Genomic DNA, 27,917 nt, shown 5'->3' on the forward strand with positions numbered 1-27,917 from the left:
TCAAAAATCCTTATTTAGTGACTCCAGGACAGATGTAAAGTCAAAGAAGTCTGTGACCTTAAATTCTTATTCTTAAGCATTTGCCAGAAGATGATAGAAAGATTAGAATATAAAGGGCTATGATGATTACTGCTGATGGAAGAGATGTTGTAAACTACATTTAGAGCTTCTCAGGCTACGACCAGTAAAATACAGAACTGTCTAAAATAAAAGCATTTTAGAACGGTGATACAGACATAGATCATGCCTTACCACCCCACAGATGGGAAAGCCTCCTGACCACCTTCCCTCCTGTTTTACAGGTAAGACAGAAAGCAGAGATGCTTTTTACTTTGCTGGGATGTTTCGCATCACCAACATTGAGTTTCTTCCTGAATACCGACAGAAGGAGTCCAGGGAGTTTCTGTCAGTGGCGCGCACTGTGCAGCAAGTGGTGAGGTGATGGCGGGAGCTGGGAGAGGCTGGGAAAGGTGAGGTCAGTGGGGGAGGGACGGGGGCTGAAGGAAGAACTCAGGAAAACATGGGATTTAGCTCATCATGGCTGTAAGATAAAATGCTATTTTATAAATTATTTCTTTTTTTTCTACTGAAAATAAAAAGAAATGACTTCCTGAGCTTCAGTTTTTCTTATCTATAAAATAAAGTAATTGGATCAGGTGAACTTTAAAATGCCTTCTAGTACAGAAATTACATGCATACTGATTAATTCTGTGATCCATACACATTTATTTCAACACTGATACACTGGCATCTCTTCACTTAAAAAAACCCACTTTTCCTATTATAGAACTAATTTGTATTATTATAAACATTTATAAAATTTAGAAAAAGTATTTAAAAAATAAAACCTCATTTAATACAATCTCCAGAGATACAGCCTCTTTTGACTTTCGACCACACAGACATAGGATATAGCACAGAACTGGAGTATTAGTAGATATTCAGTTTTACAATCTGACTTTTTCTTCTTAATATTGCATGTTTCTATGTGAGTACATAGTCTTTGGGGGAAAAAAACATAAATTTTGATAGCTTTGAAGTTGGCAAGTCTCTTTTATTAGATATTTAAGTTGTTTCCGATTTTTGCTGTTACAGGGAAGCTGTGTGTCTCTGATTACTTCCTTAGCTGAGTTCCTAAAAGTATAACTGGTCGAACAGAAAAATATCTATCATGGCCTTTCCTAAACATCAATGATCTCTCCAATTAGCCCAAAGAGGGAGGCATTCTTTTTAAATCTCCTTAACATTTTTTCCAATCCCAGGCAGTATTCCTCTATCCCTACCCAAAATCATTCCTCTCTACCGCTGGAGTGATCCTTCAACGGTAACATTTCTCCTTTGGCATAAGGATAACATACTGATTCTGAAGAATGGCAGGCAAACACTTTTCTAAATCTGTCCCCTGATCATCCCAGCCTCATTTTTCACCACTTTCTCCCACAGAAACTTTGTGAAATAAGGCAATCTTTGCTTGGTATGAATAATCGTTGCAGGTTATGAATAACTGTTGCACTTACATGTCTGGTGGCTCTGATTTCTCGTGTTACTCACTTTGGACCTAAACCTTTCTGTCCAACCTCTAGGTAATGAAATTCCACCCGTCATTCATGACCCATCCAAAAAACCTCTTTCTCAAAGCAACCTTCCTTGGCCTCCTGCAAACTCAATGCTGGCTTTGTGTAGACCCTGTTTGTATAGTTAGTACTGTGCTCAACCCATTTAACTATAACTATTTATCATCCCACCCAAAGAAGTAGGCATTTTTATCACCTCTTTATAGAATTAAAAAGAGAGAAGGCAGCGGGGGAAAGGAAGCTCAGTAGGCCAAGGTAACATGTTCTGTGTTGCATAGTGAATTTAAACTCCATGGATCATATTTTTCCATGATGCTGTATTATTTCTAAGGTTTTGGGAGTTTTGTGATTTTCTCATGGGCCATTTGTTGTTCAGTCATGTGTGACTCTTTGCAACCCCATGGACTGCAGCACTCCAGGCTTCCCTATCCATCATCATCTTCCAGAGCTTGTTCAAACTCATGTCCATTGGCTGGGTCATGCCATCCAACCATTTTGTCCTCTGTTGTCCCCTTCTCCTCCTGCCTTCAACCTTTCCTAGCATCAGGGTCTTTTCTAATGAATTGGCTCTTCACATCAGGTAGCCAAAGTATTGGAGCTTCAGTTTCAGCATCAGTCCAACCAATGAATATTCAGGATTCATTTCCTTCAGTATTGACTGGTTTGATCTCCTTGCAGTCCTAGAGACTCTCAAGAGTCTTCTCCAACACCACAGTTCAAAAGTATCAATTCTTCAGCACTCAGCCTTCTTTATGGTCCAACTCTCACATCCATACATGACTACTGGAAAAACCATAACATTGACTAGATGGACCTTTGTTGGCAAAGTAATGTCTCTGCTTTTTAATATGCTGTCTAGGTTGGTCATAGCTTTTCTTCCAAGGAACAAGTATCTTTTAATTTCATGGCTTCAGTCACCATCTTCAGTGATTTTGGAGCCCAAGAAAATAAAATCCATTACTGTTTCCATTGTTTCCCCATCTACTTGCCATGAAGTAATGGGACCAGATGCCATGAACTTAGTTTTTTGAAAGTTGAGTTTTAAGCCAGCTTTTCCACTCTCCTCTCACCTTCATAAAGAGGCTCTGGTAGGTTAGGTAGGTGATTTTGCTACTATGTATCTACTATGTAAGAATGCTCAAACTACCACACAATTGCACTCATCTCACATGCTAGTAATGCTCAAAATTCTCCAAGCCAGGCTTCAGCAGTATGTGAACTGTGAACTTCCAGATGTTCAAGCTGGTTTTAGAAAAAGCAGAGGAACCAGAGATCAAATTGCCAACATCGGCTGGATCATCGAAAAAGCAAGAGAGTTCCAGAAAAACATCTATTTCTGCTTTATGGACTATGCCAAAGCCTTTGACTGTGTGGATCACAATAAACTGTGGGAAATTCTGAAAGAAATGGGAATACCAGACCACCTGACCTGTCTCTTGAGAAACCTATATGCAGGTCAGGAAGCAACAGTTAGAATTGGACATGGAACAACAGACTGGTTCCAAATAGGAAAAGGAGTACGTCAAGGCTGTATATTGTCACCCCTGCTTATTTAACTTCTATGCAGAGTACATCATGAGAAACGCTGGGCTGGAAGAAGCACAAGCTGGAATCAAGATTGCTGGGAGAAATATCAATAACCTCAGACATGCAGATGATACCACCCTTATGGCAGAAAGTGAAGAGGAACTAAAAAGCCTCTTGATGAAAGTGAAAGAGGAGAGTGAAAAAGTGGGTTTAAAGCTCAACGTTCAGAAAACGAAGATCATGACATCTGGTCCCATCACTTCTTGGGAAATAGATGGGGAAACAGTGGAAACAGTGTCAGACTTTATTTTTCTGGGCTCCAAAATCACTACAGATGGTGACTGCAGCCACGAAATTAAAAGACGCTTACTCCTTGGAAGGAAAGTTATGACCAACCTAGGTAGTATATTGAAAAGAAGAGATATTACTTTGCCAATAAAGGTCCGTGTAGTCAAGGCTATGGTTTTTCCAGTGGTCATGTATGGATGTGAGAGTTGGACTGTGAAAAAAGCTGAGCACCAAAGAATTGATGCTTTTGAACTGTGGTGTTGGAGAAGACTCTTGAGAGTCCCTTGGACTGCAAGGAGATCCAACCAGTCCATCCTAAAGGAGATCAGTCCTGGTTGTTCATTGGAAGGACTGATGCTGAAGCTGAAACTCCAGTATTTTGGCCACCTCATGCAAAGAGTTGACTCATTGGAAAAGACCCTGATGCTGGGAGGGATTGGGGGCAGGAGGAGAAGGGGACGACAGAGGATGAGATGGCTGGATGGCATCACCGATTCGATGGACATGAGTCTGAGTGAACTTTGGGAGTTGATGATGGATAGGGAGGCCTGGAGTGCTGCGATTCATGGGGTCGCAAAGAGTCGGACACGACTGAGCAACTGAACTGAACTGAGGAAGGGGAACCCACTCCAGTGTTCTTGCCTGGAAAATCCCAGGGATGGAGGAACCTGGTGGATTACCTTTTATGGGGTCGCACAGAGTCAGACACGACTGAAGGACTTAGCAGCAGCAGCAGCAGCAGGAAGGGGAATACAGGGGAAGACTTGGTAGAAGAAACTGGTTTTAGAAATGCTAAGTAAGGGCACACCATGTCAGTTGATTGAAGTAGCTCTCTTTTTGAGATCCATTTATGGTGTTAAAAAAAAAATTCCTGGAGACTGGAGAGTTCTGAAGGGAGATTTAAGACCCTACCGTGGGTATTACTCGCCCTCTAGTGGCTAATTTAGGAATATGTCCTTGAGAATATACATTTTCCACGGTGTACACTGATTGAAGAGATGGAGTCAAATACTTTGAAAATGTGCTTAAAGGAATTTTACTTATTGTGGGGAAAATTTACTACTGGAGTAGCATAGTTCTAAAGTTAAGCTTGATTAAGGTATCTAAATACAGCAATAAATGAATAAAGGTAACTGATTAATTTTCACCAACAGCAGAATGACAGTAACTCTGATACAGGAAGTAATAAATTATTTTAATCCAAAGAATAATGCCTGAGTTTGGCATTAGAAGCCTTTAGTTTGAGCCTGGCTTTTCTCCTTGCTAACTGTCAAAGCTTGGACCTATAGAACGCTGGGTACTGTGCATGGAAGCCAAGTTTGAAAGACTTCAGATACCTTTGTTCTTCTTTTGCAGATAAACCTGGTTTACACAACATCTGCCTTCTCCAAATTTTACAAGCAGTCTGTAGTTGCAGATGTCAGGTATGGAAAGTCCCTTGCTTTGGGACTTCTACATTCACTGCTGTAAATTCCTCACAACAGTGTGGAAGGGCTGTAATAACATCATTTTCAAGTAACTTCTTGGGGATAGTTGTGGGTTAATACCCTTTTAGCACAATTATGACCCAGATCTTTGTCATGCTGAGTTTTTCTGTTCATTTACCAAAACTCACCAGGAACTACCCTGGAGAAGGAAATGGCAACCCATTCCAGTATTTTTGCTGGGAAAATCCCATGGACAGGGGAGCTTAGTGGGCTAAAGCCCATGGAGTCACAAAGAGTCAAACACAACTGAGAGACTGAACAAACACAAACACCAGGAATTAACCTGGACCTCTGTACTAATACTGCTAGGCAAAATGGCCATAAACATGTCCACTAGTATTAGGTGAAGGCAAAAATAAAACACTGATCGATGCATTTCAAAATATGTTCAGTAAAAAACTAGTTGCTAGAAATCTTCTGAGAAAAAAGCATCCCATGTTCAAATGGTTTTTAGGAAAATTTGTGTGCTGTGTACTGTATCTTGCCTTCCCCCACTTCCGCTATATCTACAGAGATTCACAATTCATTTTGTCAGATTAAAGGCACTAAGAAAGTCTTGTAGTAAAGCAATTTGTTTCCTTTCCTTCACTTTCCATTTCCCAAAATATGTGTGGTAGAACACTATCTTATGTTTTTTTTCATAAAACATGACAATATTTACGTCTTCGGAGATTCTGCTCCAAGAGCAAACTGAAGCAGGAGCAGCTACCTGAAAACCAAGTTAGGCTTGAATTCTAGATTTGTTACTCAGCAGCTGTATGATTTCGAGTTGACCCTCATTTCTTCATGTGTAAATTTGAAAGAGTAATAGGACCTTCCTCACAGGATTAATGGGATGAAGCAGGTTTAAACACTGTGTCTAAAGCTCCTGAGGTATCAAGCATTCTAACTGTTGTTATTTGTAATGGCAGTGAACATTGATTGATACCCATAGAAACAGTGTATTCTCCATGGAGATGCAAAATATACTAATGGTTCTAGATTTGAACCCAGCACAAGAATACACAGATCAAGATGCCTTTCTTTCTAAATTCCCATAAAAGTGGTCAATGGCTTCCTAAAGAAGGAAGTTATGTTTATTGAAGGGTGTGCTCATTGGCTTCACCTTGAATTTATCAGCTGGGTCACTGGCTCCTTGTGAATGTCTGCTTCCTAAGAGGTATATCCCTGAACTTCTTTCTCTTTTCACTGTAGCAGTAACAACAAAGGTGGCCTCCTTGTGCACTTTTGGCTTGTATTTGTCATGCCTCATGCCAAGGGCCACATCTTCTGTGAGGACTGTGTGGCTGCCATCTTGAAGGACTCCATCCAGACGAGCATCATAAACCGGACCTCTGTGGGGAGCCTGCAGGGTCTGGCTGTGGACATGGACTCTGTGGTATTAAATGGTGATTATTGGGTAATTCTCCTTCAAGCTCTCCTTCCAGCAGTGCTCTTGATACTGTTTTATTGTAATCAATGTTGTCACGAAGTACAGTCTTCCCTCTGTATCCATGGACTCTGCATTCATGGATTCAACCAACCATGGGTTGAAAATATTCAGAAAAAAAATCCAGAAAGTTCCAAAAAGCGAAACTTGAATTTGCCGCCGGCTGGCAAATTTACACAGCATTTATGTTGAATTAGCTACTATAAGTAATCTTGAGATGTTCTGAAGTATACCGGAGGATGTGCATGGATTTTAATGCAAATACTATTCCACTTTATACACTTTATACTTGAGTGTCCTTGGATTTTGGCATCCTTGGGGATGGGGATGCATAGTCTTGGATCCAGTTCCTGGTGGATACTGAGGAATGACTGTATTCTTTTCCACAATCTCAGTGGAACAGGATTAGCTAAAGACTCTGGAGCTACATTGATAAAGAAAGTTGCTAAATGTTGTATACAATGATTAGACAATAGAATTGGAGTCAAATATATTTATGAAATTAAATTTATTAAAGGATACCCTTCCCTATGGGGGCTTCCCTCGTGGCCCAGTAGTAAAGAACTTGCCTGCCAATGCAGGAGACATGGCTTCAATCTCTGGGTCTGGAAGATCCCCTGGAGAAGGAAATGGCAACCTGCTCCAGTATTCTTGCCTGCAATATCCCAAGGACAGAGGAGCCTGGCAGGCTACAGTCCATGGAGTCGCAAAAGAGTCGGATAGGACTGAGTGACTAAACAACAAACCCTTCTCTATACTTAATTTGGCTTCAGGCATCTTCAAACCGAGGCTCCAAGGGACAAAGTCCTGAAGAAGGAAAGTTTTGCTGAGGTTTACTTTCCTTGTTTCTTCATTCAGACAGAACTGTGTCTATGTTCTATAGTGTGTTCCAATGCTCCAAAATGGCCTGCTCCATAGCACAGTCAAAATGCAAACTCCATCACTTGTCTTAACAGAAAAGTGGTTTAATTATTGTTTAACCCCAAATTTATGCACCTTTCTATTTTGATTTAAATTAGATAGATAGATATGTGGGCATGTAGTAGGTAGATGAAAAGTATTTGGAATAAGTAATGAATGAATGGAAAATGTCTAGTGGAAAATTCTGTACCATATACACTATTTCAGATGCAAAAGCAGTTATTTTCATATTTTGTTGGGGTATTTTTTTGTCATAAAAAGTGTTTAAAACTTGTTACTACAGATGATTTAAAGCATAAAAGTAAAGAGAATAGTTTAATGAACTCTTACACCCTTTATTCAGCTTCAACAACTATCAACTCATTACTGTTCTATTTGATCTCTAAATACCCACATGACCTCCTTTACCTTACAGGATTATTTTAAAGCAAATCTCAGATACACTGATTGCTTTTAAATGACTGAAAATATTTTTACTAAGCAAAATTCTGACAAATTGATTTCTGGGACTGACAGGTTTTTTTTTCTGTGTACTTTTTCATTGCAGCTGGTCTTCGGTCAGATTACTCTTCAACCATAGGATCTAGTAAGTTCTATCTGTGGTTTCTTCCCTGCCCTTCCTCCCCCCACCCATGTCCCTGCCTACAAATCTACATCCTTTCTGGCTGTAGCTTTCCTGTTCAGTGGTATTTGTTAGTGTTCTTTCAGTTGCAAGTGACAGATGGATATTCAAACTAGGTTAAGCATGAAAGAAACTTGATTGACTCATATAACTGGGACATACATGGAGTATGTTGGCTGCAGGCATGGTTGGGTCCAGGTTCTAAGATAAAATGTCATCAGGACTCTGCATTCTTGCTTTCTTCTGTTGAGGCTTTATCAAGTGGTTCTTCCAGTGTGGTGGCGTAAATGGCCACTAGCAGATCCAAGCTTATAATTTATCAGTTTAGCAACCATGATGGAAAAAAAGAAAATCTCACCTATATTTCATGATAGTTTCTGCAGAAGTCCTGGCACTGAGTCTCATTGTCTCAAACTGGCTGATATGCCGCCTCTTTGCTTCTTTGGCTCTGATTCGTCAGTCTGGATTGTGTGCTCACCTCTGGATCTAGGGGTGAGTTTAACCCCAATGAAGCCATGTAGAGGATGGTTTCTCAAAGTAAAATCTAGGCACTGTTATCAGAAGATATGAGAGTGGATTCTAGGCTGGCAAAAGCAGCAGATGTTCTCCATGTGAGCTCTTTTGTTTATTTTTTATAAAGATTTCTAGAAAAATCATTCCTAAAACAAAACAAAGCAAAACCCAGTGCTGTCTCTGCAGACAAAGGCTGCTCCCAGGACTTCTACGCAGATCATCTGTCTCTCCGCTACCCTCTGGAGATTTCAACAACCTCAGGGAGGCTGATGTGCCACTTCAAGCTGGTGGCCATAGTGGGCCATCTGATCCGACTCTCGATAGAGTCTGTCCAGATTGAAGCCGACAACTGTGTCACTGACTCCCTGACCATTTATGACTCTCTCTTGCCAATCCGGAGCACCATCTTGTACAGGTATGATGCAGGCACTCTAGTTGGCAAGTGAAAAGAGTTTTTATAACGTCTCTCTTTTACAATGTCAGGGTTGCCCTTGGATTTTTTTTTTTTAAACCATTTTTGTGTATGTTCATGAGGTCAGAGGTTGACCCATGACTTAGTGCCCCACGGATTAGCCAGAGCCTATCAGACTGTTTCTTTTCATTTATAGCATACAACAGTCAAAATCAGTACAGTGGGAACTTCGGTCAATAGTTTTGATATATAACAGATTTCTGGGGGGTGGGGAACCTTAATTTTACTTCATTACAATCACAATGAAGACCATTGTTTCAATAGAATGTTTAAATATGCTCTCCTCCAGGGGATCTTCCTGACCCAGGGATTCAACCCACAACTCTATGTCTCCTGCATTGGCAGGTGGGTTCTTTATCACTAGAGCCACCTGGGAAGCCCATTTGAATAAATATTCTATTATGATTACATAGCTGTAGAAAAATAAATTTTTTCCTTATTATAAAGATAACACAATGTTCAATGTGAAAGTGAGGTCAATCAGAGAAAACAATGTCAATTATTTTGCATTTCCATTACCCAGAAAAAATAAATGTTATATTTTTGCATACATTTTTTCATTCATACATGTACATTATTCTACACGTATATACATATACATATCTTAGTTTTTTCTACTTACTAGTAGACATCTTTTTGTGATTGCTTAATAGTTTGATAACATAGTAACGTCAGTTAGGCTTTATTAAGAATTTGTTATTTTTACTCATTGTGCTAAGAGACATACAAATTATCTTATCATTTTTAATAATGTTTATGCATGTATAGAATAATATTTTTGTAAGTGTTATTTCTTCATATTTTGGTGGTGAATGAACATGTTAAAAATTCAGTGTCTAAAAATTTGTAATGAAAAGTACTTGTGACTAATTCTCATCCCTCAATCATTGTTATTGGTTTCTTTCCACTATTCCCAGCACAGTTAGTTATTATCTCATTTAATCCCCATCACAATGCTATGAGGAGTATACCATTATTATTACTACCATTTCAGAGTTGTGAAACTGTCATTTATGAAGAATTAGTTACTTCATTGCTCAGTTAAGTGATGGAGCTAAGTTTCGAGCCCAGTTTTCCCTGGGGAAGAGCTGACGAATTTTGCCATTAAATACCCTTCAGGTATACCTTGTTTGCTCTCAAGGAGGGTCCAGGGACAGCCATCCAGAATTCTTCCATAGTCACTGGACAAAAATTTCTGTACCTAGATCAGCTCCCCTCCATCTGTAGTGCCCTGTGGCAACTAACTGATGAAGACCTGGCTGGCAAAGTCCAAGACATGAGAATCGTGCAGAGGGCCCAAGAAATGTGCAGAAGTAGTGGCGAATGAAGGTCCAACCCTCAACAACCTATTATTTATGTGCTTTTGTTTTGTTATCTGGTTTCAGAATTTGTGAACCTGCAAGAACATTAAAATCATTTGTTTCCACAAATAATCTCATGTTGGTGACATTTAAGTCTCCTCAGGTATGGAGGCTATCAGGAATTCGGGCATATTTTGAAGTCATCCCAGAGCAAAGTAAGTCTTTCCCAGTTGAAATAAGTTATGAGAATACTTGTTTTGATAAGATACTCCAGTCATATCTCTCCTGAGGCTATGTTGTAATACTAGTTGCATTAAGTCAGGATCCTGAGTCAGGGTCTGGTCAGAAGAGGGAGATCTTACTAGTTATTCTAACAGAGAGGATTTAATATAAAGAACTCTTAGCTCAGTGCAAAGGTGTGAAAATGGGTATCTCACAAGGCAAAAAACAAAAAAATCCCATAAAAACATGAAAACAAAAAGACTGTAAGTTATCACAGATGTAACACATGGTAGGAAGCAACTACTATTGGTAGATTTGGAGGAACAAATAAAAGCAATTGGAATGATTACAGTTTAGGACTTGGAGGAGGGGGTCTGTGGAATGAAATTCAGGCCTCTGAGGAGGAGGTCCTGCCTAGCTGGTGTTCACGTCTATGATTTCGGAAGTTCATTAACTTGGGACCCAGGCCTTTGAGGGGAGGGTGCCAGACAGCTGAGCTGGTATCTTTGAGGGAGACAAAATAAAGTGGGAGTGGGAAAACTGCTAGCAGTATTCAATTCTGCTACAAGAAGGAAGAGAACCTGAAGGGGTGAAGCGGCATTGCTGGGGTGACACTCCCAGAAATAAGAAACAGGCACAAGTCTTGTTCTTCCTCTCCAGATTTCTAGCCTCTCTTTAGCACCCCTTACTGGCAGAGCCTGTGTACGTGCCTGCTAAATTGCTTCAGTCGTGTCCGACTCTCTGCAACTCTATGGGCTGTAGCCCTCTAGTCTCTTATGTCCATGGGATTCTCCAGGCAAGAATACTGGAGTGGGTTGCCATGCCCTCTCTAGGGGATCTTCCCAACCCAAGGATCAAACCCTCATCTCTCACGTCTCCTGCATTGGCAAGTGGATTCTTACCGCTAGTGTCACCGGGAAGCCCTCTGGCAGAGTCTATCAGGGGGTAAAAAGAGAGAAGTTTGCAGAGTGCCAGACCAGCCTTGCAGAGCAGAGAGGGATGGGTTTGGAGCTGAGGGACAGTGGCTCAGCAGAGCACATTCTTTTAGCACCTTCTTTTGTAAATTCCCATTTATAGTAATGCACATGAGTGCCAGGCTTCCAGGTGGTGCTAGTGCTAAAGAACCAGCCTGCCAACGCAGGAGACAGAAGAGATGTGGGTTTGATCCCTGCACTGAGAACGCCCCCTGCAGAAGGACGTCACAGCCCGTCCCAGTGTTCTTGCCTGTAGAATCCCGTGAACAGAGGAGCCTGGCAGGCTACAGTCCATAGGGTCGCAAGAGTCGGACACAACCAAAGCGACTTAGCATGCGTGCACATGAGTGCCATCCTAGAAGGTGCTTGTGATGTAAAACCCAGAGGTTTTCTAGTGAGCAAAAAGTGACTTTTGTCTTCATTCTTCTTTTTTTGACTTGGGTTGAAATAGTCAAACAGAACAGAATGAAAAGAGCCCTCACCGAAACTCTCATGATTTTATAACATTTGTTGCCTTGGAAACTGCTCAAATCTTACAGGTCATGTTCTGCTGACTTTTTTATGAACATCAACAGAAAGATCAGAATGCGAGATGAGGGTAAGGAGGGAAGAGAATTTGGCTTAAATAGATGGTGAGAGCTACAGATTCATCGATTTTTTAGGACAGTGGCTCATTTTGATAAATTTTTACAAAACCAAATGTAAAATTAATTTATTGAACAAAATTGAACTCGATATTTGAGATATTGTTGCTTTGAAAGTTATTTGTAACTCCAATGGTTAAAAAAAAGAATTATAACAGAAATATGGTACTGGAATTTGTCTTTTCACTCAAAATATACTTACTGAATGTCTGTTGTATGCCAGGAACTACTTAGGTGTTAGGAAAATAATAAGCAAAATAGATAAAAAAAATCAGTGCTCTCAGACAGCTTATATTCCAGCAGAGGGATGACTGTATCAGTAAGAATAGACATTTAGATTGTCTTAAAGAGTATAACATGTTATGTAAACTGGGTATACCCTTGACAACAAATACACACTAATTTGAACAAAATTAACTCAGAGCTTTAGAAATATATATTTATAGTGCTGTATGTCAAAATATATATACAGGGTTAATATTTTAATTATAGCTCAATAAAACTGGAAGAAAAAATATATTTAAACCATGTTTTTTAAAGAAAGGAATAGCATCCTATAGATCTGTAACCAAAATAAATTATTTGAAAAAAAGTGTAGACTTTGAACAGTATAATAGCTATATATCCTAGGGTACTATTTCTTTTTAAAAAGTAGCTTATATTTCAAAGATAAGTATTTATTGATCAAGAAAATGTGTATTTATTGTTAAAGAAATGTATGCTATCTATTTCTCATAATTTCACAACTGCAAATCACTGTGTGTTACTGGATATTTTTTTCAGAATGTGAAAACACAGTGTTGGTCAAAGAAATCACTGGTTTTGAAGGGAAAATTTCAAGTCCATATTACCCAAGCTACTGTCCTCCGAAATGCAAGTGTACCTGGAAATTTCAGGTAGCCTAGTTTTACCACTATCTTAGAAAAAATATTGTTATCTTATTCTTAGTAACAATTTATCTCTGAATTTAATTATACTGATTGTTTAAATGATTGAAAAGAATGTTAGTTTTATAATATTTAAGCTTTATTAAAATATTTTACCTACAACATGCAAGTTTGTTGTAATTTCAACTTGTTTCCCACAAATTAACTGCCATTTGCAACCTGGAGCTTACTTATCCAGTTTCTTATTTTGTTTGTATTAAAAAATAAAGGCTTCTCTGGAGGCTCAGATGGTAAAGAATCTGCCTGCAATGTGGGAGACCCTGGATTGGGAAGATTCCCTGCAAAAGGGAATGACTACCCACTCGAGTATTCCAGGGGCTTTGCTGATGGCTCAGATTAAAAAATGCAAAGACATTATTACAGGATCAAACAACTTATTTTATTATGATAGACCTCATTTATTATTAACTTTTAATTACTTTGTCAGCAAGATAATTTAAAAAATAAAAATTGGATTAAGCAGGAAATGGCAACCACTCCAGTATTCTTGCCTGGGGAATCCAATGGACAGAGGAACCTGGAAGGCTACAGTCCATGGAGTTGCAAAAAGTCAGGCATGATTTAGTGATTAAAACAAACAAAAAACATATATTTCATTGTATAAACAAATCAGTGCAAATTTATATGAAATACATACAACTTCTTCTAGTGCTAGACAGGGAGCTCCTGGTTTTTGTTTGTTTCTCTGTTTGTTTTTAAAATCTCAGTCTGTTACCTATTTTTCCTTCTTCAACTTAATATTCATGTAGAGGGAGATAGGGCAAGGTGCCACTTTTGCTCTTGCAGCATATGCATATGAAGTAATTTTTGTGAGACCATGCAATAGCTATGAGATGTAGATATTGGATGTAAGCAGCAAGAACTGTCTAGTTTGTATTCATTCAGCATGTTGTTATTAAATGCCTGCTATGTGTCAGGCAGTATTCTAGACACTAGGATCCATGAAGTCTGACACACACACACACACACACAAGCTCTGCTCTCATGGAATTCACTATAAAGTAGAGGGAGTCAGTTCAGATCAGTCGCTCAGTCGTGTCCGACTCTTTGCAACCCCATGAATTGAAGCACGCCAGGCCTCCCTGTCCATCACCAACTCCCGGAGTTCACCCAGACTCACGTCCATCAAGTCAGTGATGCCATCCAGCCATCTCATCCTCTGTCGTCCCCTTCTCCTCCTGTCCCCAATCCCTCCCAGCATCAGAGTCTTTTCCAGTGAGTCAACTCTTCACATGAGGTGGCCAAAGTACTGGAGTTTCAGCTTTAGCATCATTCCTTCCAAAGAAATCCCAGGGCTGATCTCCTTCAGAATGGACTGGTTGGATGTCCTTGCAGTCCAAGGGACTCTCAAGAGTCTTCTCCAACACCACAGTTCAAAAGCATCAATTCTTCGGTGCTCAACCTTCTTCACAGTCCAACTCTCACATCCATACCTGATCACAGGAAAAACCATAGCCTTGACTAGACGGAACTTTGTTGGCAAAGTAATGTCTCTGCTTTTGAATATGCTATCTAGGTTGGTCATAACTTTCCTTCCAAGGAGTAAGCACCTTTTAATTTCATGGCTGCAGTCACCATCTGCAGTGATTTTGGAGCCCAAAACAATAAAGTCTGACACTGTTTCCCCATCTATTTCCCATGAAGTGATGGGACCGCATGCCATGATCTTTGTCTTCTGAATGTTGAACTTTAAGCCAACTTTTTCACTCTCCTCTTTCACTTTCATCAAGAAGCTTTTGAGTTCCTCTTCACTTTCTGCCATAAGAGTGGTGTCATCTGCATATCTGAGGTTATTGATATTTCTCCCGGCAATCTTGATTCCAGCTTGTGTTTCTTCCAGTCCAGCGTTTCTCATGATGTACTCTACATATAAGTTAAATAAGCAAGGAGACAATATACAGCCTTGACGTACTCCTGGTGACAAACAAATAAACAAGTAAAATGTTTAAAGGTCCATATAGTCAAAGCTATGGCTTTTCCAGTAGTCATGTGCAAATGTGAGAGTTGGACATAAAGAAGGCTGGTGCTTAAGAATCGATGCTTTGGAATTGTGGTGCTGGAGAAGACTCTTGAGAGTCCCTTGGACTGCAAGGAGATCAAACCAGTCAATCCTAAAAGAAATTAATCCTAAATATTCATTTTAAGGACTGATGCTGAAGCTCCAATACTTTGGCCACCTGATGTGAAGAACTGACTCATTTGAAAAGACCCTGTTGCTGGGAAAGATTGAAGGGAAAAGGAAAAGAGGAGGGCAGAGTATAATATGGTTGGATGGCATCACCAACTCAGTGGACATGAGTCTGAGCAAACTCATGTTTGCTAGGAGATGGTGAAGGACAGGGAGGCCTGGTATGCTGCAGTCCATGGACTTGCAAAGAATCAGACACGACCAAACGCCTGAACAACAGCAACAAAAATATTTATAGCGCATCCCATGATGGTAGAATGCTGTGGAAAATGAGGCTGGGGAGGGGCTTCGTAGCAGAGTTGGAGTGGGGGTGTGAAAGGTAGGAAGTCAGGATTTGTTGTCTCAAACAGGGTGATCAGGGAAAGCCTCACTGACAAGAGGACATTTGCACAGAACCCTGAGACACAAGGGAACTAACCTGGTGTGTGCCAGGATAACAGTTTGCAGGCAAAGGGAAAAGTTGAGGCAAAGCCTCCCAGGCAGGAGCCTGCTTACTGCACATGTAGGATTTATGCAAGGTCATAACCTTTAAATACTGAAATAATTTCATTATACCCAAATCTGTACTTGGTGTCAATGTCCTGCTGGCATGCAGCCTTAAATTATTTTTTTGATCATTATCATAAACATTTAAAATATATTTAAGACATAAAGGTGCTGAACTCTCGCTTACTGCCAGATTCTCAGTGCCTCAGGGAAGCAGAAGCTCAGAGCCTCAGGTGGCTAGCTAGTATGAAGGTGGGGGAGGCGGGAAGAGGGAAAGAGAAGATGAGAAGAGTTGGGGACAGAGAAGGGAAAGACATCAAATCTGTCTCTTTTATCTCTTCAATGAACAGTTATCTTCTTTATAATACCTAGGAAAAGAAAGGGGTTTTCCAGGTGGTGCTAGTGGTAAAGAATCTGCCTGTCAATGTAGGAGACGCAGGAGACACAAGAGACTCAAGTTCCATCCTTGGTCGAGAAGATTCCCTGGAGTAGGAAATGGCAACCCACTCCAGTATTCTTGCCTGGGAAATACCATAGACAGAGGAGCTGGGAGGCTATAGTCCCTGGAACTGCAAAGGGTCAGACATGACTGTGTGACTAAACACACAGAACAAGAAAGACTCCATTCCTAAAACCTCCAGATGACTTTGAAATTCCTTTTGAGATAAAACAGCTATTGATCCCACATATAACTTAAAAGTTCCTAAACATTGCTGTGATTAAGTTTTAGTTTAAGGTACAAATAAAAATATCAAATCACTTTCTGTTTCACTGAATCAAGGGTTAGAAAGGCTGAATAAAAGGAAATCTTTATAAGGAAAAGAGCCTGGGGGTGGGAAATGGGAAATGAGAGACAGGAAATACTGGGGCCAGGCTTATGGGATGACACCATTTCCCAGAGATCAAGGTCAGTCCTTCTCAGTGTGAAGGTTAAATAAAGCTGTTCCTTCCTTAGAAAGCTTTGAGCAACCACCGATAGCTGCGTGAGAGCATGTTTCTGAATGGAAATCATGTAAAAAATAATTTGTCACCTGCAAAATAACTTTGCATTTATTAAAAATGATTAAGAATCAGATGACTTAAGCAACAAAAATACTGACTCGAGTCACGATAAACCTTTTTTAATGCAAGAGTTGATTATGTCATCCGCAGTCCTTCTTAGAGCCTGGTCCAATTTCCAAATCTACCGAAGAACAATCAATTCCCTTTGCCAACTCACTTTCAGCTGAGTTTTTAAGGTCTTATTTATCTGAGAAAGTTTAACTCTTGCTCCGACTTAGAGCCCATCTGATTCTTCTCCCAAGCTCTCCTGTTAACTCAATGAACATTTGTAGAATGTCTGCTACATGTCAGGCATTGTACCTGGACAGGGTTGCCTAGTAGCAAGGTGACCAAAGTCCTTGGCAGAGCTTGCAGACTACAGAGAAGGGAGATATTAAATCAGAAAAACCAAAAAAGGACTTTGAGGTTATAATATGTTGTCTACCTTTGTTTACTGTGCTCCGTGGCATCGACTCTTTGTGACCCCACGGATTGTAGCCCACTAGTCTCTCTGTCCATGGGATTTTCCAGGCAAAAATACTGGAGTGGGTTGCCATGTCCTTCTCCAGGGGATCTTCCCAACCCAGGGATATAACCAAGTCTCTTACGTCTCACTAGTGCCACCTGGAAAGCCCCACTTTTGTCTAGTACTTTAGTGCTTTCAGCACACATACATTTTGCTCTTCAAAATATAGCTCTGAGGTAGGGTAGATACTCTAGTTATGGTTTATAGATAAGAAAACATAAATGGGGGCAAGTCATTTGCCAGAAGCTACTCCAATAGTGAGCAATCCATGTGGAATTAGAAGGAATCATGCCTCCTCCATAAATAAATTCAGCAGCCCCTTCTTTTCTGGGCTCCTAAAGATGTTCAGACCCTAAAGAAGGCAGAAAGCCAAAGAACAGACGCCCTCAAACTGTGCTGCTGGAGAAGACTCCTAAAAGTCCCTTGGACAGCAAGGAGATCAAACTATTCAATCTTAAGGGAGAGCAACCCGGAATATTCACTGAATGACTGATGTTAAAGCTGAAGCTCCAGTATATTTTGGTCATCTGATGCCAATAGACAACTCATTGGAAAAGTCCCTGATGCTGGGAAAGATCGAGGGCAGAAGGAGAAGAGGGTGTCAGGCGATGAGATGGCTAGATGGTATCACTGATGCAATGAACATGAACTTGGGCAAACTCTGGGAGTTGGTGAGGGACAGACAGCCCTAGCATGCTGCAGTCCATGGGGTCACAAAGAGTAGGACACAACTGGGCAACTGAACAAAACAACAACAGAGATGTTCAGCTCCCTTGTGTGTCATAACAATCACTTCACTGAACATTCACCTCCCTCTCTCTTCCTTTTGTTTTCCCCCCCAAATGATCGGTTTTGCTTTAGAGTCTCAGAAGCAAAGAAAGAAGCTGTCTTTTGAGTTGCTTTATCACAGATGTTATCAGCCCAACACTCTATACAATTAGGTATGTTCTGCCAGACATAAGCAGGGATCACCGTGGGCCATGGACGTTCACCTCCTCATATCAGATGGGATTCCCAGAAGGAAGTCTCTCTTCCATGCTTCTGTGACAAGCATCTTTGCTGCAGAATTCCCCAGTGTTCATCTGAAGTTCATCTGAGCTGTGTGTACACAACCACTGGCGAGCTAGGGGTGATTGAAGATAAGGCATGTCCTGCATTCTGTCATCATCGCTGACTAGAGAAATATTTAAATACAGCAGGTCCAGATCAGGAGAATTCCTCCCCTTATTTGGTTAAAGTTCACAAAGAAAAGGCAGGGGCTGGGCAGTGGGAATAGAGAATACAGAACATTGGAGAAGGCAATGGCACCCCACTCCAGTACTCTTGCCTGGAAAATCCCATGGACAGAGGAGCCTGGTAGGCTGCAGTCCATGGGGTTGCTAAGAGTCAGACACGGCTGAGCGACTTCCCTTTCACTTTTCACTGTCATGCATTGGAGAAGGAAATGGCAACCCACTCTAGTGTTCTTGCCTGGAGAATCCCAGGAACAGGGAAGCCTGATGGGCTGCCATCTATGGGGTCGCACAGAGTCGGACATGACTGAAGTGACTTAGCAGCAGCAGCAGCAGAAGGAGATAGAGTACTTAGTAGATTGTTTATGTTTCTTGTTCATTTGTCAAAATAACTTGCAATGCTTTGTGGAATTGCACTTTGCCCCTCTATTTATCATCACAGTAATATCAACAGCTCCTCCTGGTTAATCTGAGTATGAAAGTAGAAGTGTGCCATTCTGCATCAGTGGAATCAGTGTGCAAGGGGACATATTTCCTTTCACTGTAGACAGCCTTTGTGCTGGGGAGAGGGGTAGTGGTGCCTATCAGTTCATTTTGTTTCGGTGCCCTGGAACTAAGTGAAAATGCCTAAGTGAGTTTCTTGGTGGATTAACACTGGAATATGTTCTTATGCTGTACAATTTAATTGATTCCTTAAAGAGTTTACTATCTCTCAGTTTGCATCTTTTTTTTTTTTTTAGTATAAAGAAATAGTCAGATGATGAGTGGAAAAAATGTGATATGTGTTCTCATGAATCTTATGGTGAATAAAAACCAATCCTGTTGAGTTCCTAACATGGATCTCTACTTGGGACTAAGAAAAAGGAGGCCTTCAGAGACATGCAGGACTGGTTTGGACATGCAGGAGTAGTTCATTTCTTAACCTTGGGAAGGTTCCTTGTCTTTGGTTAGCCTAGACTTCTTCTGTAGGATGGGTATCATACTACCTGCCTAATGGTGATGTTGTGACATTTAAATCAGAGTCATAAAGTATCCAACCCATTTCCTCTTAAAGGTAGGCTAAGGGGGGAAATCTACTATATTTAAACACACATTAGAAAGAAGCACACCACACAGCAAAGAAACTGTAACATGAAATATGATGACATAACTGAAAAACCAAATGTCTGTCAGAGAAATAACAGCCAATGGACAAAATTCATATGTTAAAAGAACAAGACAGTAAGATTGAATCACAAAATATTACCTAAAACTTAACTATATACTGTTTTTAAAAGACAAAATGAATTTAAAAAGTGATTTAATAAAGCTGAAAATAAAAATAGGCAGTTATAACAGACCATATAAACAATAAGAAAGCAGGGATCTCAACCTTGATGCCAGACAATGCTGAAATCAGGGCATTCAATGAGAAAAGGAAGGCAATCTACGGTGATATAGAGGGCAATCCACACAAGGATCTAAGTACTACAAGTATTTATGCACCAAAGGACATAGTGTTATTGCTTGTAAAACTTATAGGAAGTACACAGAGAAGTGGAGAGTGCTTCAATAAGAGATTTCTTTTTTCTTGGCTCATGACAGAGACAGTGGGGGTAGGGGTCAATAAATAAGGCTAGGAAGAGTATTAAATCATACAAATAATAAGTTTGGTAATATATGTATAAACAGAAATTACCCTCCTTTTCAAAATGACCTTGGCGACTTCACACATTTGATTACAACAAAATTCTTGGTAAATTAAAAAGTTAAAAGCTACACTGCAATCAATACTCTCTTATCTAACTTGGATAGAACTAAAACTTGAAACTAAGGAAATCAAAATTCTACTCCCTAAAATGTGAGAACTCTCTCTTAATCCCTAGATCAAAGAGAACATAAAGCAAGTATTGTGGCATATCAGATGTGATGGATGTGCATAGCATACAATGCCACAACAAGGCCAGTTGCACTGTGTGTGTGTGTGTGTTCACTTGTGCGTGTACCAAACAGGTAACTACTTCTCTTATTTGATCTTTTCTGATAATAGGGATGACTCATTTACTGCCTTCCGGAATACCAAGGTTTAATATAAAGAGGATATTGATTCATTCTTCCTTTTTCTAAAGAATCAGAGTAGTGTCTTAAATAAACTATGTCATTATTGAATCTAGGGAGGAAAGTGTGTACACTTGCTAACAAGTGGGTGTTTTCAAAGTTGAGCTCATGTACTAGGAGGAAGCAGAAATGTAGAGATGAACTAGTGCGTCTATCCCAGGTCACCTGGTTCATCACGCTGGTGTCTCACGGCTGCTCCCTAAGCGCTGAGTGCTTCACTTCCATCTCTCTCATGTTCTCCTAGCTCGGCGTGTTCAGGGGAACTGGTCTACTTCACCAAGTGCCACAGTGCACAAAGAATAAACTGCCTTTTAAACAGCAAGCCCAGGGAGTGAGCTCTGAGTAACAAAATCGTCATCTGAAACATATTCTTCAATTGAATCATTTTTCTGACACTGACTTACCTTTGTTTTTCATAGTCTCCCCTGTCAACTCTTGGCATAGCACTGAAATTCCATAACTATTCAATAACCAAGAAGAGTATGAAAGGCTGTGACCATGGATGGTGGGAAATTAATGACCACACGTAAGTGTTTACTGTATGTGAAGAATTTAATGAAAAGCCTTGCCCAGAAGTTCAAAGCCTTGGGTGCCTTTTCTCCAGAGTTTTCACTTTGCTATTTACAGATAGGGGAACTGAAAATACAGAAGTTAAGTAATTTTCTCTAGGTTGCTCAGTTCATAAAAGATTAAGCCAGGATTCATAAATCCCTGTTTCCATCGCTGCTCTGTGCTGTTGAGCTATGGATATACATACTCCATACTTCGCAAAAATAATTGTAGATAAACCATTGCAGTCCTGAAGGAAAATAGTAAAGAGAAGCCTTGGTGATTATAAAAGCTAGAAACCGTTAGCCAATTCTGTGCAGGAGAAAGAAACTGAGAGAAATCTAGCTGTCTGGGCTTCCTGAATTGACCTTGTAGGTCCTCACTCTTTCCCTTAATTCGTTCTTTGGTGTTCCTACTGTTTATTTGCTTCTAAAGTTAAAATAGGTCTCATATTAAAAAAAATTACAGGATGCCCTGTTTTTGCCAATTAGCTTCTCAGTTTACTATAAGGATCCTTGTGAAGTTAGCCTGAGGAATCTGTCTGCTGACTCTTTGCTCCTTGCTCTTCCATGAATGAAGCCTTCCCTTTCTAAATGATTTTCCTGAGCAAACTTCTTCGATTTTCTTTAGACTCTTAGATGGCTTTCCAGGAGACGCAGATTTGACACCTGGGTCAGGAAGATCCCCTGGAGAATTCCATGGGCAGAGGAGCCTGGTGGACTAAAGGCCGTGGAGTCATATAGAGTCAGACACTACTGAGCAACTAACACTTTTCTTTCATTTTCTGCTTGTTTTAAAGACTTTTTTGGATCCATTATTAATATGTGGCCTATGCTCCTTTGGAAAGTATTTTTGAATCAAGAGTCTATTATGCAGAAGGCAGAAGACCTAGGTTCAAGTTGCAGCCCTGTTATTTAGTAGCTATATTAACTAGGACAAATTATTTAATTGCTTTGATTGTCAGTCTGTAAAATGAGGTAATAAGGTGGAGTTTTTTCGGTAAGCATTCAGTGAAATGATGCTTATCATACATCAAAATATATTAGCTATGATTAATATGTTAAGATTTCTAAGGAAATGATATCAGATGCATAAATACTGTGGCATATGCCCCAAGGCTTTAAAGATACTGCATTTTGGTATTTAATTAGAGGTCCAGAACACAAATCTTCACAAATCTTTTGTAAGCTTATATGCTTAAAGCAGTCCTTTGAAAATGGGATACTTCCCCCACCTAAGTAACAACCCCTACCACTCACGATGTATTGCTGCCAAAATATGGACAGTTTCCTCCCACAAATACCAGGAAGCTCCCTGCCCTAAACACTTTTCCTGAAGGGCCAGTTCTTCCCCTCATCTTGTGGGTTGGCTGAAATCCTGTCAGATTCTTTTGATACTGGCAGTACCCAAAGGATTTTAAATGCCAGCCCTTTTCATTATCAGTTCTTTTCATCAGAAAGGCTCTAATTGAATTAATTTCTCAAACTTTGCTGCTAAGTAGCCTAAAGGCTTTGGATCTATAGTCGGGAAGGAAGAAAAAGTAACGCTGATACCAGGAAGCCTGGTGATCCTAAATTTAGAGAACACAGAGTAGGGTATGAGTGCTCAGGGCAACTAGAATGCACTACACAAACCTGAAAAAGAAACAGCCCTCCCTCACAGCTTTTATACAATCAAGTTCCTGAGAGGAAGGCAGTTGGTTTGTTAGAAAGTGTAAATGTTTAGTATCTGTTGAACTCTACCCTAATCCTGTCTCTTCTTATTTGCTATTTGAACTTTAACAAATTACTTCACTTCTTATATCTCAGTTTTCTTACCTGTCACCCGTCTGTCTGTGTAAACTAACATTTGCTGGGCTTCTCAGTCTCTTACTTTATTTTTCGTTCGTTTCATAAACTACCACTATCAGTTCAGTCACTCAGTCGTGTCCAACTCTTTGGGACCCCATGGACTGCAGCACGCCAGGCCTCCCTGTCCATCACCAACTCCCTGAGTTCACTCAAACTCATGTCCATTGAATCAGGGATGCCATCCAACCATCTCATCCTCTGTTGTCCCCTTCGCCTACCTTCAATCTTTCCAGCATCAGAGTCTTTTCAAAAGAGTCAGTTCTTTGCATCAGAACTACAGTATGCCTCTTCCATACTGTCCCCTGTAAAGTCTAGCCCAAGCAAGGTTTCAAAGGTCCCTTTCCCCTTGACTTCTCCTTAACATCATAGTGAGGCTCATCTTTGCAAGAAAACTCTAGTAAATGTTAAAATCACTGTGAGATACTGATACAATCATCATGATATTAGAAAGCAGGATTCTGATTCCAAGATGAACACCTAGAGTAGACTCTGGACCCAAGAGCTTGACTCAGCTTTTAGGTGCCTCTTGGATGCTGGCTCCCACTTAGCCAGTTGGGCCCTTGCAGCTCCTCATATCTCCAGAGCTGGTATATTCACCCATCAGCTCCTGAACTTCAGCCAAATGCAAAAGATTCTTCCTGAATTATACATGAATGCTTTGAACTGTGGGGCTTCCCTGATAGCTCAGTTGGTAAAGAATCCACCTGCAATGCAGGAGACCTGGGTTTAATCCCTGGGTTGGGAAGATCCCCTGGAGAAGGGAAGGGTTACCCACTCCAGTATTCTGGCCTGGAGAATTCCATGGACAGTATAGTTCTTGGGGTTGCAAAGAGTTGGACACAACTGAGCGACTTTCACTTCACTTACTTTGAACTGTGAAATGATAGGCTCTTCCCACTGAACAACAGCATCTGATCCATGGAACATGTGTGGTTCCCAAATGCTTTGGGGACCTGGAGTGATTGCCATTCACAGATTCCAAAGGAGAATGACCCCCCCTCAAGCCTAGTGTTTACTGGTTCCCTTTGGAAACTTACATATTTCATCTGGAAAAGTCTTGACCACACACGGCAGAGCCTAACATACCATGGGTACCCAGTGTATTAATGATTATACTTCATGTTCCACTGACCATCAGATCAGATCAGATCAGTCGCTCAGTCGTGTTCGACTCTTTGCGACCCCATGAATCACAGCACGCCAGGCCTCACTGTCCATCACCAACTCCCGGAGTTCACTCAGACTCACGTCCATCGAGTCAGCAATGCCATCCAGCCATCTCATCCTCTGTCATCCCCTTCTCCTCCTGCCCCCAATCCCTCCCAACATCAGAGTCTTTTCCAATGAGTCAACTCTTCGCATGAGGTGGCAAAGTACTGGAGTTTCAGCTTCAGCATCAGTCCTTCCAAAGAAATCCCAGGGCTGATCTCCTTCAGAATGGACTGGTTGGATCTCCTTGCAGTCCAAGGGACTCTCAAGAGTCTTCTCCAACACCACAGTTCAAAAGCATCAATTCTTCGGTGCTCAGCTTTCTTCACAGTCCAACTCTCACATCCATACATGACCACAGGAAAAACCATAGCCTTGACTAAACGGACCTTTGTTGGCAAAGTAATGTCTCTGGTTTTGAATATGCTATCTAGGTTGGTCATAACTTTCCTTCCAAAGAGTAAGCATCTTTTAATTTCATGGTGGCAGTCACCATCTTCAGTGATTTTGGAGCCCAGAAAAATAAAGTCTGACACTGTTTCCACTGTTTCCCCATCTATTTCCTATGAAGTGATGGGACCTGATGCCATGATGTTCGTTTTCTGAATGTTGAACTTTAAGTCAACTTTTTCACTCTCCATTTTCACCTTCATCAAGAGGCTTTTTAATTAGTGCTCATATAATAAAAGTTACTAATAGGAGGGACATTTTCTACTAGCTGATGAGAAGTAAGAAATTGAAGTAGGGAAATATTGCAGATAGATATCACTATTTTGAAATTTTGCCAAGGATAAGCCCTGAAGTTCACCAGAATTCAATTTAGACTGAAATATTGTTGTCTTTTGTTTTAAGTGTTGCTGGAATTTTTTGCATGCTTTTAATTTTAGTTGATGGATTACACTCTGTTCTGTAGAAAGGTCTGTAGCCGAACAAAGTAGGTAATTCTTTTTTTGTTTGGCAGTTATATATATGCTGAAAGAAGAGAGAAGACTAAGAGATATAAACCCATATTTCTTCCAATTTTAAGTATTGGTGAGGAAAGTAGCAGGTAATAACGTTTAGAGCACTACTATTGTTTTATTTAGCAGGGGAGAAAATCGAGGGGACAGAAGTGACTCAGTCACAACCACTTAGCATACGATGGATGACTACCATCAGTGTTACTATAAGCATCTCTGTTTACGAAGCTCAGATGACCAAAGTATCAGTGAGTTTGGTCAACAAGCAGTTAACACAGTCTCCTGCCGTGTGCCCCCAACCCTTGCTGGCAGGTACTGCGGCTCCTACATGGATCACCAGACGATTTTCCGAGTGCCCAGTCCTCTGGTTCACATTCAGCTGCAGTGCAGTTCAAGGCTTTCGGACAAGCCGCTTTTGGTGGAATATGGCAGTTACAACATCAGTCAACGTAAGATGGAGATCAGTGCCTTAAGAAACCGTGACAAAAGGTTAAACAGAGGCCAACATTTTGTGACTCTAAACTTTGAGAATTTAAGGGATGAAAACTGCTTCCTTACTTCTGCTATTGACTAGCATACTTTTATAATAATATTTAAATAAATGTATAGTAGAAACAAAATATATGATAAATAATACATACAATTATGTATTTATTCTGCTGAACTTTAAATTATAGGAAAAATAATATAATTGCTTGTTATAATTGAAAAATAGTGTCTTACATTATTCCTGAAATATCAATTTCTTGATTCATTGTTCTTCTTGCTATCCATAATATTTTGTAAATATGAGGTTTACACCATCATTTGGTGGATTGAAGGGCAATAGGTGCAATTTACTGTGGCCTCTGATACACAGGGAGAGCTGTGAGTCCAAGGACAGTCCAAATGTCCATCTTCAGAATGTTGAACTTCACACTGAGAACTACTGGAAACATGGCCAGAAAGCAGTCAGCAGAAAAGGCAATGTCTGAGGGAAGTCATTAGTGCTGGAGTGAGTAGACACTGACTCAGGAAATTCACGACCTGTTTTAAAAGCAGGGAAAGTAAGGGTTAACCACGTAGGAATCCATGAGGTTAAGACTTGAGAGAAAGCTCAGTTAGACCCTTCCATCTCTGCCAAAGCTAATATATCTCCTTCTGGATTCAGAATGTTACACTTCTGAATATCAGAATACTACAGTCACCAGTGAGGATAGAAGTAAATAGTAAGCTATCTTATTTTTAACTATTTTTTCAAACGATGAATATTTTCTAGGAACTCATCCGCTCCATTGTGTGCTATTGAGACAGTGGTTGACCTGACCATGCACTATGCCTATTCATCTGCACAAAGCATAGACTAGGTAGCTTATAAAGAACAGAAATTTACTTCTCACAGTTCTGGAGGCTGGACGTCCAAGATCATGTTCCAGCTTGGTTGAAGGAGAGCCATCTTCTGGCCTCAGACTTCTCATTATGTCCTAGAGTGATGGAAGGACTGAGGATGCTCTGTGGGCCTATTATTGAAATAAAGGCACTCATCTCATTCATGAGGGCTCTGTGTTCATCATTTGTCACCTCCTAAAGGCCCCATCTCCTCCTACCATCACCTTGGGCATTAGGATTTCAACATAAAAATTTGGGGGGGTGAAGAACACAGTCCTTTAGACCATGGCAGAGAGAAAACATTCATTATTACTACCATGTTTAGCTACAAGCCCAGGAGTAAATATTCTGGGCCAGGCAGGCAATGCATCTTTGATGAATAGGCTGGTTGAAGTGCCTTAGGAGTCCTGAGTTTTGAGAACAATTGTTAATCTCTCTAGGTCTAACCTTTAAGATCAGTGGTTACTAATACATTTTATGGCAGAGACCACTTGAAAATGTAATTAAATGCACAGACTCAGAATAATGCATCTGATCATAGAGGTTTCAGAGACTTCAGAAAGCCATTTAAATTCCCCAGAAACTATAAAGACTGCACTCTGAGCCTACTAGATTCGAAGTCCTGCTCCAGTTTTCTCTCTCTTCGAGTCTGGGATAAAGCCAAGACTCACATCCTTGCTGAGTCAAGGATGGAGGTGTAGGAGTTTGACTGTACGTGGTGACCTGGGTGCAGTGTTGACTCAGCTTCTCGTGGGTTCATTTGCTTTCTTTGCTCTCTTAAATTCTCCCTTTTGTTCTTTCAAATATCAGCTATAGCTTTGCTTTGATGGAGAAATTATGTTATTACTATTGCCACATTGCTACCCCCGTCACTTAGCAACTCACATTTCTTTGTTAATGTGGTCTGGTGCGCTTTAGGAACCCACACAAGATTTCCTATTTTTATCGTCTCTAGCCTGTCCTGTTGGATCTTTTAGATGCTCCTCCGGTGTGTGTGTCCCTCAGGCCCAGCGATGTGATGGAGTAAATGACTGCTTTGATGAAAGCGATGAACTCTTCTGTGGTGGGTATTCAAGCTTTTGCTATGACTTTTCTTAGGAATAAGTAGCTTGCCAGGACCATTGTTGGTGCTGATACCTATCCTGGTCTTTGTAGCTGTTATCTATTGCCACATAACAACCCTCCCCGCCCCCGCCCCGGCCCCCACACACACACCCAAACTCAGTGACTTATGACAATCATTTGCTCCAGATTATCCCTCTGTGGGTTGTATGAGGTATGATTGATCTAGGCTGGACTCAGCTGGGTGTCATTACCTAAGCCGTGGGTCCTCCTGAGCTTGGTTCTTCTCAGGCTGGAGTCTGGTCTACTTCTCACGGTTCTTTTCCTCATTGAACTAGTGGACTGGCTACCGCAGTGGTAGAAACAAAGGAGGGGTGACCCAAAATACAAGTTTCCTCTTAAGTCCTGGGCTTGGAGCTGGAACGGTGT

General features: G+C 40.6%; 1 protein-coding gene across 1 annotated transcript in view; it reads left to right on the forward strand.

Moving 5' to 3' along the window:
• The first annotated feature begins 302 nt into the window (after positions 1 to 302).
• TMPRSS7 (transmembrane serine protease 7) overlaps positions 303 to 27,917 on the forward strand; it is a 41,063-nt gene continuing 13,448 nt past the window's right edge. Inside the window, exons 1-10 of the mRNA XM_027517434.1 lie at positions 303 to 433; positions 4,746 to 4,813; positions 6,071 to 6,264; positions 7,774 to 7,812; positions 8,548 to 8,776; positions 10,219 to 10,349; positions 12,758 to 12,870; positions 20,911 to 21,017; positions 25,371 to 25,507; positions 27,382 to 27,489. Of these exons, the coding sequence (XP_027373235.1) occupies positions 341 to 433; positions 4,746 to 4,813; positions 6,071 to 6,264; positions 7,774 to 7,812; positions 8,548 to 8,776; positions 10,219 to 10,349; positions 12,758 to 12,870; positions 20,911 to 21,017; positions 25,371 to 25,507; positions 27,382 to 27,489 (1,219 nt within the window). The 5' untranslated portion in view covers positions 303 to 340. The remainder of the gene's footprint in view (positions 434 to 4,745; positions 4,814 to 6,070; positions 6,265 to 7,773; positions 7,813 to 8,547; positions 8,777 to 10,218; positions 10,350 to 12,757; positions 12,871 to 20,910; positions 21,018 to 25,370; positions 25,508 to 27,381; positions 27,490 to 27,917) is intronic.

The sequence above is a fragment of the Bos indicus x Bos taurus genome, chromosome 1 (assembly GCF_003369695.1).
Source record: "Bos indicus x Bos taurus breed Angus x Brahman F1 hybrid chromosome 1, Bos_hybrid_MaternalHap_v2.0, whole genome shotgun sequence".
NCBI lineage: Eukaryota > Metazoa > Chordata > Mammalia > Artiodactyla > Bovidae > Bos > Bos indicus x Bos taurus.